The sequence below is a fragment of the Budorcas taxicolor genome, chromosome 10, assembly GCF_023091745.1.
Source record: "Budorcas taxicolor isolate Tak-1 chromosome 10, Takin1.1, whole genome shotgun sequence".
NCBI lineage: Eukaryota > Metazoa > Chordata > Mammalia > Artiodactyla > Bovidae > Budorcas > Budorcas taxicolor.
This window is the reverse complement of record NC_068919.1, coordinates 1,384,078-1,400,489: the sequence shown is the minus strand read 5'-3', so window position 1 is coordinate 1,400,489 and position 16,412 is coordinate 1,384,078. Positions and strand designations below refer to the sequence as shown.

Sequence of the window (16,412 nt, the reverse complement as noted above, 5' to 3'; positions counted from 1 at the left end):
GCACTTGACTTCGCATTCCAGGATGTCTGGCTCTAGGTGAGTGATCATATCATCATGATTATCTGGGTCATGAAGATCTTTTTTGTACAGTTCTTCTGTGTATTTTTGCCACCTGTTCTTAATATCTTCTGCTTCTGTTAGGTCCATACCATTTCTGTCCTTTATTTTGCCCATCTTTGCCTGAAATGTTCCTGTGGTATCTGTAATTTTCTTGAAGAGATCTCTAGTCTTTCCCTTTCTGTTCTTTTCCTCTGTTTTTTTGCACTGATCACTGAGGATTGCTTTCTTATCTCTCCTTGCTATTCATTGGAACTCTGCATTCACATGGGTATATCTTTCCTTTTCTCCTTTGCCTTTCACTTCTCTTCTTTCCACAGCTATTTGTAAAGCCTCCTCAGACAACCATTTTGCCTTTTTGCACTTCTTTTTTTGGGGTATAGTCTTGATCCCTCCTTCCTGTACAATATCAGGAACATGCATCCATAGTTCTTCAGGCACTCTATCAGATCTAATCCCTTGAATCTGTATATCACTTCTACTGTATAATCATAAGGGATATGATTTAGGTCATATCTGATTGGTCTGGTGGTTTTTCCTTACTTTCTTCAGTTTAAGTCTGAATTTGGTGTTAGGAGTTCATGATCTGAGTCACAGTCAGCTCCTGGTCTTGCTTTTGCCGACTGTATAGAGCTTCTCCATCTTTGGATGCAAAGAATATAATCAGTCTGATTTTGGTGTTGACCATCTCCTGATATCCATATATAGAGTCTTCTCTTGTGTTGTTGGAAGAGGGTATTTGCTATGACCAGTGCGGAAAAACTCTATTAGCCTTTGTCCTGCTTCATTCTGTACTCCAAGGCCAAATTTGCCTGTTACTCCAGGTGTTTCTTGACTTCTTACTCTTGCATTCCAGTCTGCTGTAATGAAAAGGACATCTCTTTTGGGTATTAGTTCTAGAAGGTCTTGTAGGTCTTCATAGAACCATTCAACTTCAACTTCTTCAGCATTACTGCTCAGGGCATAGACATGGATTACCGTGATATTGAATGGTTTGCCTTGGAAACAAACAGATTATTCTGTCGTTTTTGAGACTGCATCAAGTACTCTTTCGGACTCTTTTGTTGACTATGATGACTATTCCATTTCTTCTAAGGGATTTCTGCCCACAGTAGTAGATATAATGGTCATCTGAGCTAAATTCACCCATTCCGGTCCATTTTAGTTTGCTGATTTCACTCTTGGCCATCTCCTGTTTGACCACTTCCAATTTGCCTTGATTCATGGACCTAACATTGCTATGCAGTATTGCTCTTTACAGCATTGGACTTTACTTCCATCACCAGTCACATCCACAACTGGATGTTGTTTTTGCTTTGGCTCCATCTCTTCAGTCTTTCTGGAGTTATTTCCAGTAGCGTAGTGAGCACCTACCAACCCCAGGAGTTCATCTTTCAGTATCCTATCTTTTTGCATTTTCATACTGTTCATGGGGTTCTCAAAGCAAGAATACTGAAGTGGTTTGCCATTCCCTTCTCCAGTGGGCCATGTTTTGTCGGAACTCGACACCATGATCCGTCCGTCTTGGGCGGCCTGACACGGCATGGCTCATAGTTTAATTGAGTTAGACAAGGCTGTGGTTCATGTGATCAGATCGGTTAGTTTTCTGTGATTGTGGTTTTGGTCTGTCTGCTCTCTAATGGAGAAGGATAAGAGGCTTATAGAAGCTTCCTGATGGGAAGACTGACTGAGGGGGAAACTGGGTCTTGTTCTGAGGGGCGGGGCCAGGATCAGTAAATCTTTAATCCAATTTTCTGTTGATGGGTGGAGCTGTGTTCCCTCGCTGCTGTATACCTGGGGCCAAAGGCCATGGCACCCCACTCCAGTACTCTTGCCTGGAAAATCCCATGGATGGAGGAGCCTGGTAGGCTGCAGTCCATGGGGTTGCGAAGAGTTGGACACGACTGAGCGACTTCCCTTTCACTTTTCACTTTCATGCATTGGAGAAGGAAATGGCAACCCACTCCAGTGTTCTTGCCTGGAGAATCCCAGGGACGGGGGAGCCTCATGGGCTGCCGTCTATGGGGTCGCACAGAGTTGGACACGACTGAAGTGACTTAGCAGCAAACTATGGTGGAGGTAATGAAGTTAATGGTGACCTCCTTCAAAAGATCCCGTGCAGGCCCTGCTACGCTCAGTCCCCCAGCCCTTCAGCAGGCCACCACCGTCCCACGCCTCCACTGGAGACTCCTGGACACTCACGAGCAAGTCTGGGTCAATCTCCTTTCTCCTTGGTCCTGGTGCACACAAGGTTCTGTTTGTTTCCTCCAGGAGTCTCATTTCCCCAGTCCTATGTAAGTTCTGGCTGCTCTATGGTGGGGTTAATGGCGGCCTCCTCCAAGAGGGCTTATGCAGTACCCAAGTCTGCTGGACCCAGAGCCCCTGCCTCTGAGGCAGATCACTGCTGATCCGTATGTTCACAGGAGATACTCAAGCACAGTTCCTTCTCAGCCTCTGTGGGGTCTCTTGGTCCTGGTGCACATAAAGTTCGTTTGAGCCCTCTGAGTGTCTCCGGTGGGTATGGAGTTTGATTCTAAATGCAATTTCAATATATATATATCAAACTATATTACTATATAATTTTTATACCAGTTTTTCAAAAGTCATACCGTCTCTGTATGCCTGAACAAGTAAGCATTTTGCATTTAATTAAATTTCATAAGTATTCAAGATTGTCATATAGAGAATGGAAAGAAATGCTACTGGCTTCTTCCATTTTATGTTGAGTAACAAAAGCACACAGGTTATTGTGGAAGCAGTCGTCAAGGTGATGACTTGATTACAGGGTTTAGTGACCTAATAGCAATACAGAAATAAAGTTCTGTGAAGAGGAATGTTAGATATATTTTCCTGTTTTCATCCTCTAAATATTAAAAATTTTGACTTGGGACTTTATTGGTGAGGGGGAGCTGGTTATATAAAGAGAGGAAAATAATGAAATATTATGAAAGTAGTAAGTGTAGATAGTTTTGTTGTTTCTGTAATGCCAGGATGTATTTATTGTCTGATATAGAAGTGATCATTCATCTCTGCAGAATCTTTAGAGAGCTACCAGAAGTCCTTCTTCTTCAGCATATTTTCATGGTGAAAATTGGACATGGTAAAATGTCTTAATTAGAGAATATTATTTACCTTAAGTTCACTATTTTCAGAATCATGTTAGAGAATCAGCATAGTTGTAGTGTTACAAAGGAGGGACAGAGGGAGGAAGTTTTCTTTTTCGGTGAGCACAAATTTTTTGAGCTTTTCCATGTTTGTTTATCATAATGAAGCAGCAACAATAATCATTCCTGCTATGGCAACAAAATCATAAGGACATTGTATTTAAACAGAACTATGTTTGATCAAAGGGTAAGTTTGTATGTAAGTTTTTTAGCTGTATATACTTAAAGCTGTTCGTTATAACACTTTAATTATCTATTGAAGTATACATGCTCAAAAATCTTTCATTGATGGGTCCATAATCATAAAAAGTTTGGAAATGACTCCATCTAGTTTCTGACACTTTTTCCTCATTGAAACAATTACCCTTACAATACAGTTTTTTATACCAATGTTACAATGTCAACTATGGAATTATGGCAGATGATACAATATCAGCAGTACTTATTTTTAAAACATGTATACTTGAAAACATTTCCCACATTTTTCAGTTCCACATTGTTTGATCTGTAGTTACTGCTTTGTGTTCACTTGAAGATCTCAGTATATGGGGGAAGCAGTAACTCTTACCATCATTGTAATTTTTAGTGTTGGGAATAATGTTTAGCTGCAGTAAGTATTTGGGAAAGCTAACTCTGAAAGGTACTGCTGACCTGTAACAGGAATAAGTTTGGGGAATATTATTATTTTTTACATACTGTTGCTTCTTAAAAAAATTCAGATGCTCTTTCTCTTTACAGGATGCCATACTTTATATAAACCCATTTTACTGTACTGACATCTGAATTAATATAAAAGTTTAAATTCAGATGTAATTTTCTTTTTGAAATAGTTTTTGAGAACAGCTTTTAAATACCAATTTCACACTGTTATGTATCATTTGTTGTTCAGTTGCTCAGTCATGTCCAACACTTTGCTACTCTGAACTGCAGCATGCCAGGCTTTCCTGTCCTTCACTATCTCCCTGAGTTTGCTCAAACTCATGTCCATTGAATTCCATGATACCATCTAACCATATCTTATCCTCTGTCGTCCCCTTCTCCTTCTGCCTTTAATCTTTCCCAGCATCAGGGTCTTTTCCAGTGATTTGGCTCTTCGCATCAGATGGCCAAAGTATTGGAGTTTCAGCTTCAGCGTCAGTCCTTCCAGTGAATATTCAGAATTGATTTCCTTTAGGATGGACTGATTGGATCTCCTTGCAGTCCAAGGGACTCTCAAGAGTCTTCTCCAACACCACAGTTCAGAAGCATCAATTCTTCAGCACTCACCTTTCTTTATGGTCCAAGTAGATACATGACTTGCATTTGTACAGTTTTCCTAAATCTAGAGATCTGTTTTATAAAGTTAGATATGTTAAAAAGTTGAACTGATCCACTGATGCCCTCATATATGAATATGTATATATGTATGTATCTAATTTTCACATAAGAACGATTTGGTATAGAAAAAAAGAATGATTTTATATAATCCTAAGCTTTTAAATGGTAACCATAGAATGGTTAATGTTAAATTAATATTAAGAACTAATGTTTTTAATAAAAATAGACCTAATTTGGTTACTTATTTTATTTTAGCGAAGAATAACCAGAATTCAACAAATAGAAAAGGACATACTTCGTATACGACAGCTTTTACAGTCCCAAGCAACAGAAGCAGAGGTTAGTAAATTGTCTATTTTGTTTACAGATGTAATGATAGGTGGTTATTCTAAGAAGAGAAGATATGTACAGTTAGCACAGTGTCATTGAAATAGATGTTCTAGAGAATTGAGACATTTGATAAGCTTTTTCATTAAATTAAGTAGATTTCAAAAACCTATACTACGGTTTCTTCATAATGCGTAGTCAATTAAAGCTGAAAGAGCCATAAATGGATACCTTACTTCAGTTATCTGTTTACATATAATTTGGCTACTGAGTTTATAAATAAGCTGTCTCCTTCTGTAATCCATAGTAAAAATTGATCATATACATTTATCTATGCTTACTTTACAAACTTCATTAAAATGACGGTAAAAGGATAAAATGAAAAAGCACAAATACCAAGGAAGGTGACAGTTAATAAAATTAGGAGAACTGCAAAGCAGATAAATCATTTTTTAGGTTATGGTAGAGAGTTGACCCTGGAGTGAGCACTAGTAGGTCACAAAGCAACTCATTTTACACTATGGAGTCCTGAAAGTTTCCAGAATTGGTTACAGTAGGTGCTTCTGGATATGAGGATTAAAAGGGGGGTTAAAACCATGTTTGTCAGCTCTGCAGCTAAAATTTGGTTTTGATCACCACACAGAAGGGTGGGATATAAAAACCACCCCTTCAGCTGTCTGTTTATAGCCACTGAATCTGGGCACTTCTCACCTTGTTTATGGGCAAATAAAAGGAAAACCTACATGGAACTTGAATGAACTATTGCTGAATAGGGAAAAACAGCATGTGGGAGGCTCAGAGAAAATAAAGTATTTGCTTCTTACGTCACCTACAGGAAGACCTGTCTCTATGCAATAAGAGCAAAAAGTGTTGAATAAAAGTCTACATTGAACAATACAGAATTGTTGCTAGGAAAAATTGGCTCAGTATTTGGGGATACATCAGTGCAAAGTTTCTAATGTGCAGCCAGATTGAGACTCACATTCCAGACCATACAGGAAAAAAAGAAGAGAATACAAAGAATGAAACAGCAACCTAGTGCTTTATTCTAAATATAATTACCAAAAACAGGATGAAGTGCTTATTGATACTTTTAAATGTTTATGATATACAAAATAGTATGTATACTTTGATCCCATTTTTTAATATGCACAAATAAACTTAGTGTATCAGAAATAATATGAAAAGGCAGATAGCCATTGTTCATACCTCCTTGTTTTTTAGTTTGGCCAGTTTTGTAATGTTTTTATAGTAACTGTACAGCTTTTACAGTGAGAGAAAACTTCTGTATGCGAAACAGATTTGGCATGTTTCCCAGGTAGCTCGGTGGTAAAGAATTCGCCTGCCAACACAGGAGACTCAGGTTCTGTCACTGTGTCGGGAAGATTCCCCGGAGCAGGAAATGGCAACCCACTCCAGTATTCTTGCCCGGGAAATCCTATAGAAAGAGAAACCTGGTGGACTACCGTCCATGGGGTTGCAAAAGAGTCGGACAGGACGTAGCAGCTAAACAACAGCAGCAGCACTCCTCGCCAGCGCATTCCACCCATGGAAAATCTGGTCAGATAATGAATAGGTCTGTTTGGAGGCAGAAACTTAGTGCAGGCCCATTTATACACAGGGAAGACAACTAATTCTAATGTTTAAAAGTATAATTTTTGAAAACAGTGTCTTTAAGACTCTCTTCATCCATGCTTTGCTTTTTAAATATCTTAGAAGCTTTGGCTTCAGTACATCGGAATTTGAAATATGTAGAAACGTATATTTGCTAATTAGTCAGGTTCAGTGTAATAGTCATATTGTTAAAAGTAGTTTAACCTGGATGTTTTAAGTCAGTATGAACCGAATATTTGTAATATATAGAATGTGTCCTTTTTGCAATGTTAACCCTTCAGGACTGTTTTTTTCCTTCCAAAATAAAACAGAACTATCTCTTTACTCCTTTTTCAACATCATTGGCATTGCTGTATGTGGCATTCTGGTTATTATGGCCCCTTTGGGTTTCCAGGGTAGTATATGTGTGTGTGTGTGTGTGTTTCTAGATCAAAAATACTATACTCTATTTTTAAAGCTGTTTTTAGAGAGGCAACTTTTTTTTTATTGAGCAGCACTACGTTTATATTTTCTTTTTATATATATTTTTTCTGCTTTGAGTTTTTGCTGTTGTTTTTCTAGCTTCTTTAGTTATAGTTAGTTTTTATTCACCGTCTTTCTTATATTACGATTTTTACTGTCTGGCTGCATCAGCAGGGTTTTTTTTTTTTTTTTTTAATTTCTAAGTCAGTATTTACATTTATTTTTCTGCTTGACTGACTCCTTTCTGTGTGTGAAATGGCCTTCTTTGCTATTAGTATTGCTGCACGGGGCTTCTTTTGGTCATCACTTGCCTGGTATAATATACTCACTGTCAGTACATTTCCAAACGTTACCAACATTCTGGCCTCTAGAAATTCCTAAGAAAAGTTGTCGTTTGTTAATAACAGTCCTCGTTGTCAGCACAGTGATAGTTTTATTGCAGGTCGGGGGCCTGTTTGTGTTTTTTATCTGTTCAAGATTTCATTTATATCATTGGATTTGGGGCCAACTGTCTACCACTGTAGCAGTCTGTTCTTGTTTCTTTTCGTTATAAAAATGGCCATATTTTTCATCGCCTTAAGTGGTTACATTTATTCAGTGAATATAAACTAAAAGAAGGTGTCATGTCTTATTTAAGAAAGAAAGAAAACTTTTTAATTTTGCTGTTTGATGTTTCTTTATTACTATCAGAAAGAGAAGCTAGAAAATGGAGAAAACTGGGGATCAGATACTCATAAATTAGTTCCCATCAGTATAGAGAAGAAAAGACATCTGTCAAATAAGTTATCCACCATGAAGCGTCTTATAACACTATCTTTGCCCTACCTGCTAATAACTCTGGTTTAGGGTCTAGATGCAGGGTATAACTCAGATGATATAACTATTGCACTTGATTCAAATCTCAGAAGTTCCATGAGGGTACATGAGGCAGCCAGTGCTACCACTTTCTCTTGTATTCTTTCCAATAGGTGATTTACTGACAAGTGTATACATTTGGGGGAGAGGGGCCCCAAAAGATGGGAGCTATAAGGAAAATTGTGGCATGGTTTAATAATCTCTAGAAAATAGCCAGTGAGAAATAGTTTTTAAAATCCCATGCAGAGTACTCTTACAACTCATTAATAAAGAGACAACCCAACTTACAGATGGGCTAAAGATTTAATACACATTTCACCAGAAAAATACATAGGAATGGCTAATAAGCACATGAAAACAGGCTCAACATCATTGGTCGTTAAGGAAATCAAGTTAAAGCCATAATGCTGTATCACTCTATGCTCACCAGGGTGGCTGTAGTCATGAAGAAAACAATCAGCATTGGCAAGGATGTGGATCAGTAGAAGCCGTCATATGTTGCTGATGGGAATGTAGAATGGTCAGCCACTTGGAAGTTTGGCAGTTACCTGAAGTATTAAACGTACAATTACTGTATAACGCAGCAGTTCCACTTCTAGCTGTCTAAGAGAAATGAGCACATTTGTCCACGCAGAGACTTTAATTTGAATATTCATGGCAGTATTACTCACAGTAGCCCAAAAGTAGAAAAATGCAAAAGTGCATCAACTGATGAATCAGTAAATAAAATGTATACCATTACAATGCAATACTATTCGGCAATTAAAAGGAGCAAATTGTTGACACACACTATAACAGGGGTGAGCCACAAAAACATCACTGAGTAAAAGTAGCTAGACTGGCAAGTCCATGTATTCCATCTACAATAAATACACAGAAAAGACACGTTTCCAAAGTAGAGTCATAGTGACCTGGAGCTGTGCGTGGGGATGGGGATTACCTGTAAGTGAGCATGAAGGGTCTTTTTAGAATGATGAAGATGGCCTAAAACTGAAGTTTGGTGATTCTTGGTAGGTTTATTCCAAGTCATTGAGTTGTACACTTAAAGTGAATTGTCTTAAAGGCATTTTGAATCCAACATACCCAAAGCATAATTAATGAAGGTCTCCTCCTGAGTCCTCCTTGGGACCCCCACATCCTCCCAGCCCTCATTCTCCTGCAGTGTTACCTGTCTCTGTGAATGGCACCAGCATTGTTCAGCTGTGTGAGCTAAGAAAGAGAAGAGCAGTCTGTGACCCCGCACCTCTTCTTCCACTGTATCCAGTCTGTCTTGCAGTCCTTCAGATGACCTCTGCCTCCGCTGCTTTTATCTACATCAGTGCTTCCCTGGGTGTAAAGGACCGTCTTCTCCCACTTACGTTAATATAGGATCTGCAAGTTGACGTCTTCTGTTTCCCACCTACTTAGACCATTTAAAATTTGAGCTTGAACAATCAGGATACATGTACCTTTTACCTATAGTATTACTAGTGTTGGTTATGTAGGGCCATGAGTGCCATCTGAGAATCACACTGAAATTCAACAAAATCAGTAAGTTCCTTTTTTTAACCATCTCTCCATTCTACTCTTCACACTGTAAATCACTGATATCCTAGTGCAAGCCATGTTCCTCCCGTCCCAGCTCCTTGGCATATGGTCTCTATTTGCCTGCATCTTTGCATGTGGTCTCTGTTTCCTTCACCCTCTGCCATATCCCATTTCCCAGATCTCCTGTGCATATTTTAGATCTCAGTCCAAACAACGCTTCCTAAGAGAGCGCTTCCCCAGCCTCCCACAGTGTCTCATGTCCCTCTGTTATATGTCTTCATAAGCACCCTGTGCCCTTTTCTCGGAGTACTTGTCAAAGCGTTTACCTGTATTGTTGTTTCTTTCAATATTTGCTAGTATCCCTGACTAGACTGAATCTTGAAGAGTGCATTGAACAATGTCTGGTTGCATCTGCTGTATTCTCCAGCCCTATTGCAAGTAACTAACAGCGCATATTCAATAATTGCTTTTATATTGACATCTTCAGTGATGTTAGTGTCAAATCTTTGTGGATTTAGTGCTCGTTAATTCATTTTTTTCTCTTCAGTGACTTTGTATTCTCTCTTTAGATGATTTTGTTGAATTTTATAGTGTCACTTTCCCATGGTACTGTATTTTCTTGTTTCTGGATTATTGGGACTACCTCTCTTTTGCCTATGTATAACTTACACTTGTTTATTGATGGAAATAGTATATGTAAATTATTTTTAAGTCACATTTTAAATGGTCTAGGAATGCTTTATGTTTAAAGAAATTCCAGTGGAAGCCACTTTGTAATATAGTTTTCCATTATTATGTCACACTTTTTAATGTGTGATTTTTAATTTTGCCTATAATTTTCCTAGAGGAGGCACACTGGTAATTGTTTCTATAAAAGATGATTGATAGATTATCTTATTTCTTTGATTCTTTGGTGATATTTTTCAAAGTGACTGCTTTGTATTGGATATAATCTGTCTTGAAATGACTGCTTTTACTGGATATAATCTTGCCCTTTCACTTTACATAACAGATGGTGGTTACATTAGAAAGGTTTTGGTTTTATTCATATTAGAATCTAAGAGCTTATCTGTTGGTTTCATATGACTTTTATTAGCAGATGTATATAAAAATATATATGTGTGTATACTTACATAGAAGGTATTTCTAAGCTTAGGTAGTAACTGTTATATTTGCTGCTCTATTAAATACCAGAACCATGTGACCTTGCGGAAAAGACAGTTATTTGTTCTAGTTGGGTTATGTCCCTGATAGTGATGTGAGCACAGCTGGTGGAGGATGGTGTTTCTGTGAGTCTCAGAAAATCCTTTGTCTTGTGCGGCTCTATTGCTCGAGGGACACACTTCACTTGCCTTTTACCGAAATAGTCAACTGACAACCCTGCTGGAGGTTATGAAGTATGAAGTGCAGTTCCAGGCTTTTGTAAACCTGTATTTATATGTGCATTCAGAGCTTTAAAGCAAGAAAGAAGGAAAGCTGTGGGCTGAGAAAGCATGCACCATTTTTGTATGTACTGATGTTAACTCCATATTAACAGAGGTCATCTCAGAGCAAGCATGAAGCAGGCTCACATGAAGCTGAACGGCAGAATGAAGGTCAAGGAGTGGCAGAAATCAACATGGCAACCTCGGGTAGCGGTCAGGTAAATAAATTATTTTATTAGTTTTTTTCTAGTTAACTACTTAAATATTTAAAAAGAAATACTGAGTGAGATGATTCTCACAACGATCTGTAAATCTTATCTGTTTCCTTAGTCCTAAATGGAGATCTCCAGAAGAATTCAGTACTAAAATGCTATGTCATTTTTCTGTATTATATTTAACAATGATGCTTTCAAAATTTCCAAGTATATTTTATAGCTCTAAATTATGTGTCTCTGTTTTAGCCTAAAATGATTAATGTGAGTAGAGTTTCTTTGAAAAACAAATACTAAGCTGCATTTTGGTCATATGTGATTTGACCTAGTTATTATTGCATGCATTGAATAGATTTGCTCTTTCTCTGTGGCATTCTTTCTAAGACATTTTTATGTGTTTTTTTTTAAATCATAAAGAGTTAATATTCTCATCTTCAGTTGTATTTCAAGATTATAGAAACACAGCATTGAAATAAATGATTCTAATGCCCGTTTAAAAAGTAAATACATACCCTGGTCATATTTACTATTACCATCTTTAGCAAAATTATGGAAGATAATTGTTTTTAATGTAGAACATTATCTTGTGCTGCCATCAGTTTTCCATTAGAGTTTGATTGGAATGCATCCTAATATGACAGTATTTTTCTTTGGAATGTTCTGTATTCTCCACATTTTTTCAAGCAATATTTTATGTTTTAAATGAATGATTTTTTAAAATGCAGTTTCGACTAAGTTGATTTTAAGGAAATTTTCTTACTGTTGATATAAAATATTCCTTTAGTGTCTGTAGGTTACTTTTAATGATACTATTTATTTAGAAAGAACATGGTTCTGTTAGTTCATTAAAATTTAAAGCTTAAAATGTCTCATACTTAATATTTAAATTTACCACGTTTAAACAAAAATATACTTCATTTTAATATTACTGGTCCACATTGTACTGGGTAATACTCTACAGATGGGTAAATTAGGGCAAAAGAAATTATATTTAAATAGTTCATTTGGGTTCTTTGTCTACTATTTAGGGAATTCTTTGGGAATATCATGTGTTCCTACACATATGTAGAAAGAATTTCTGTCTTCTTGACAAAATTTTTTTTTTTTTTGCTTTAGGATTAAGACCCACTATTAATGCTTTGGGTCGTATTTCAATTATTATATCCTTTAAAGCCTCACCTAGCCAATAAGCTGGATATTTATTTTCTTAATTGAATTCCTATCTCACTTCTTACATCAAAATTTAACTCTAAATATATTAGATTTAATGTCGAAAATGAAAACTTTAAAAAACAGTTTACTCATTTGCCTGCGTCGTGTCTTAGTCACGGCACGTGAGACCTTCACTGTGCCATGCAGGATCTTCTCTTGCACCGTGCAGGCCCAGTAGTTGTGGCCCTCGGGCTTAGTTGCCTTGCAGCATGTGGGATCTTAGTTCCCAGACCAGGGGTCAAACTCACATCCCGTGCATTAGAAGGCAGATTCTTAAATCACTGAACCACCAGGGAAGTCCCCCTAATGAAAACGATTAAAAATATTAAAAGGTAAGAAAATGAGGATAGAATTTTTATAATCATGAAGTGAGTAGGAAACCGTAAAAGAACGATAGGTTTCATCTAAAAATGTAAGACTTTAGTGTGCCATAAAATCATAAGAAACTTAGAAGACAAAAACCAAGATCACATTAACGTCGCTACAGCAGCTCCCAGATCCTACGTAGATAAGTGGTGAGACTGTGATTTAGTTATGCCAAAATCCCGTTACCTGTCTTAGTAGGACTGACACACATGACAGACTCTTGGGGTTTGTTCATTTCTTTTGTTACTTGCTCCAGAGACAAAAACAATTAACACTAACCGAAATGAAAATAATCTGTCTGACTTTCTCAGGATCGTAGTAATATGATCCATCAAAGCCCCTACCCTAGCACCCTTATCTCTACCACTGTGTGGAAGGAAGCTCACTGTACCTTGCCTGGTTTCCTGCCCACAACTACTCTGCCAGGATGATCTTTCATGAGTAAATCCCCCTCCTGGTAAAATCCTTTGTTGGCGTCCCTTGGTCCTTAGAAAAAGACAAGCCTTTATCACGACCTGTATAATCTGGCTCCTGCCTAAACTTGTCAGCTCTCTGTCACCCTTTGCTCTCAGCATTTCTGCCACACTGGCCCTTCAGGACTGTTGCAGCCTGCACAGCGTCTGCACCTGTTCTCTGCTGTGCATTCTCATCCCACTTCTCTCAGTTAACATCACTTTGTGTGTGTCTGAACTTAAGCATGATTTCTCTCAAGAGGCTTGAACTGTTCACATCCCATTATTATAGACTGTCCTAGCTTCTTGTTCTCACTTTGAAGGCGACATTTGCAGTTTTATTTTTATTTATTTATTTCTGTTCTCCCTACCAGATTGTAAGCTCCAGAAAGACAGAAATTCTTTCCAGCTTTATCCATTTTTATATCCCCGCAGTCCCTGATAAATAGTAGATAATAGCAATGAATATATGTAGGTTGAAAGGGATAACTAACATCCCTTCTAGAAATCGGGATTTTTGATCTGTGATTAATCTCCCTTGAAAGTTAAATGAAAAGAGAAAGCTAGAAATAAATTATATGAGCTAGATCCCTACTTGCTTAGTATATAACTTTATGTGTAATTCATTTATGAATCGATTCTTAGCTTTTCCATTTAATGTTTAGAACCAGATCTCTAGTGATACAACCAGTAAGTAGTGATGAAGTTCAAATAAGAGTGGGAAAGGGATGAAATGTTAGGAGAACCTTTTCCACTGCCAATAATATGTTTTTAAACTTGTTATTATGGAAAATTTCAAATATGGTGGTGGTTTAAATTTCCCACTCTTGTTTGAACTTCATCACTACTTACTGGTTGTATCACTAGAGATCTGGTTCTAAACATTAAATGGAAAAGCTAAGAATCGATTCATAAATGAATTACACATAAAGTTATATACTAAGCAAGTAGGGATCTAGCTCATATAATTTATTTCTAGCTAAAATTTCAGATATATACAGAGACAAACAGAGTAATATAGTAATCTGCAGGTACCCTATATACTTTGTCCTCTGATTTTATTTTTAGGAAAGATCCCAGGCATTATCATTTTTTGCTTAATTATTTCACTGTGTATTTCCAGAATACAACATTTTTTTAATTGAAATGTAGTTGATTCATAATATTGTTAGTTTCAGGTATACAGCAGAGTGATTCAGTTATATTGTATTTTTCCAATTCTTTTCCATTTTAGGTTATTACAAGATATTGAATATAATTCCCTAGGGCTTCCCAGGTGGTGCTAGTAGTAAAGAACTTGCCTGCCAGTGCAGGAGACATAAGAGATGTGGGTTTGATCCCTGGGTTGGGATGATCCCCTGGAGGAGGGCGTGGCAACCCACTTCAGTGTTGTTGCCTAGAGAATCCCATGGACAGAGGAGCCTGGCAGGCTATGGTCCATAGGTTCGCAGAGATGGACATAACTGAAGCGACTTAGCATGCACACATGCATGCACTGTAAAGTAAATCCTGTTAATTATTTTATATATATCAAAGTGTACATATCTGTTAATGCCATACTCCTAATTTATCCCTCCTCCCATTTCCCCTTTGATAACCCTAAGTTTATTTTCTGTGTCCAAGAATACTTTCTTTTAAATTGAAATACAATTGATTTACATTATTGTGTGAGTTTTAGCTCTACAGCAAAGTGATTCAGTAATATATACATATGTTTTGGATTATTTGTATCTATTAATCCCATCCCTCTTAATTTGTCCTTCCCTGTCCCCTGTGGTAACCGTAAGTTTGTTTTCTGTGTCTGTGAGTCTATTTCTGTTTTGAATATAGATACATTTGTATTATTTTTTAGATTCCACGTATAAGTGATATCATATAGTATCTGTCTTTGTCTGACTTCCCTCACTTAGTATGACGTTCTCTAGCTCCATCCATGTTGCTGCCCATGGCAGTATTTCATTCTTTTTTGTGACTTCTTAAACCATTGTATCTTCTTAAACCATCATCTGTTGATGGGTACTTGGGTTCTTTCCATGTCTCGGTTATTGTAAATATGTTGCTGTGAACATTGGGGTGCACTTATCTTTTCAGATTAGAGTTTTCATCTTTTTTGGATTTATGCCCAGGAGTGAGATTGCTGGATCATGTGGTAACTCTATTTTTAGTTTTTTAAGAAACCTCCATACTGTTTTTCATTGTGGCTGTACCAATTTATATTCCCACTAATAGTGTAAGAGGGTTTCCTTTGCTCCACATTCTCTCGAGACTTTTTGCTCTGATGGTGGCCGTTTTTAATTTGAATTTCTCAGTAATCAGTGATGTTGAGCATCTTTTCATGATTTGTTGGCTATCTGTATGGCTTTTTTGAAGGAAGGTCTGTTCAGGTCTTCTGTCCATCCTTTGATTTTGTTGTTTTTATTTATTTATTTATTTATTTATTTATTTTTTTGATACTGAGTTGTATGAGCTGTTTGTACATTTTGGATATTGACTGTCAGTCACATCACTTGCAAATATTTTCTCTCAGTCTGTAGGCTGTGTTTCTGTTTTGTTGATAGTTTTCTTTATTGTAAAAAATCTTTTAAGTTTGACTAGGTCCCATTGGTTTATTTTTGCTTTTATTTGTTTTCCCTTGGAAGACTGATCTAAGAGAATACTGCATAATTTGAGACTATTAGGCTATTTGCCTGTGTTTTCTTCCAGAAGTTTTATGGTATCATGTCTTATATATAGAGGTCTTTGAAACAATTTGAGAGGTTTTTTTTTTTTGGCTTGTTTGTTTATGGTGTGAGGGTGTGTTCTAACATCATTGATTGACATGTAGGTACCCAGCTTTCCTAGTGTCACTTGCTGAAAAGACCTTTTTTTCTCTATTCTGTATTCTCACGTCCTTTGTCAAGGATTAATTGACTGTAGGTATGTGGGTTTAGTTCTGGGCTCTTTATTCTGTAGTTTCGGTCTGTGTGTCTGTCTGTCATGTTTTTGTACAAGTACCATGCTGTTTTGATTACTGTAGCTTAGTAGTATTATCTGAAGTCCCAAAGCAGTCTGCAGATTTAATGCAGTTCCTGTCAAAATGCCTATGACATTTTTCACAGAACTAGAACAAATACTACTAAGATTTATATGGAACCAGAAAAGGCCCAGAATTGCTAAAGCAGTCCTGTAGACAGAGGACACCTATAGAATGCCTAACTATTGTGCCATTATTACGCTCCCAAAGAAACTAATAGTAATTCCTCAGTAGCATCAGATAACTAGTCAGTATTCAAATTTGCAGTTGTTTCATAAATGTCATAGGTTTTAAATTTATTTGACACAAAGGCCAGATAAAGTTCATGCACAGAGATTGGTTAATGTGTCTTTGAAGTTTCTTTTAATCTATAGGTTTCTTCTTTGTCTCTTAGATTTTTGCTATATATT

At 37.0% G+C, this 16,412-nt stretch overlaps 1 protein-coding gene across 1 annotated transcript in view; it reads left to right on the top strand.

Moving 5' to 3' along the window:
• APC (APC regulator of WNT signaling pathway) overlaps positions 1–16,412 on the top strand; it is a 134,714-nt gene that overhangs the window by 86,466 nt on the left and 31,836 nt on the right. Inside the window, exons 6-7 of the mRNA XM_052646250.1 lie at positions 4,794–4,877; positions 10,861–10,965. Of these exons, the coding sequence (XP_052502210.1) occupies positions 4,794–4,877; positions 10,861–10,965 (189 nt within the window). The remainder of the gene's footprint in view (positions 1–4,793; positions 4,878–10,860; positions 10,966–16,412) is intronic.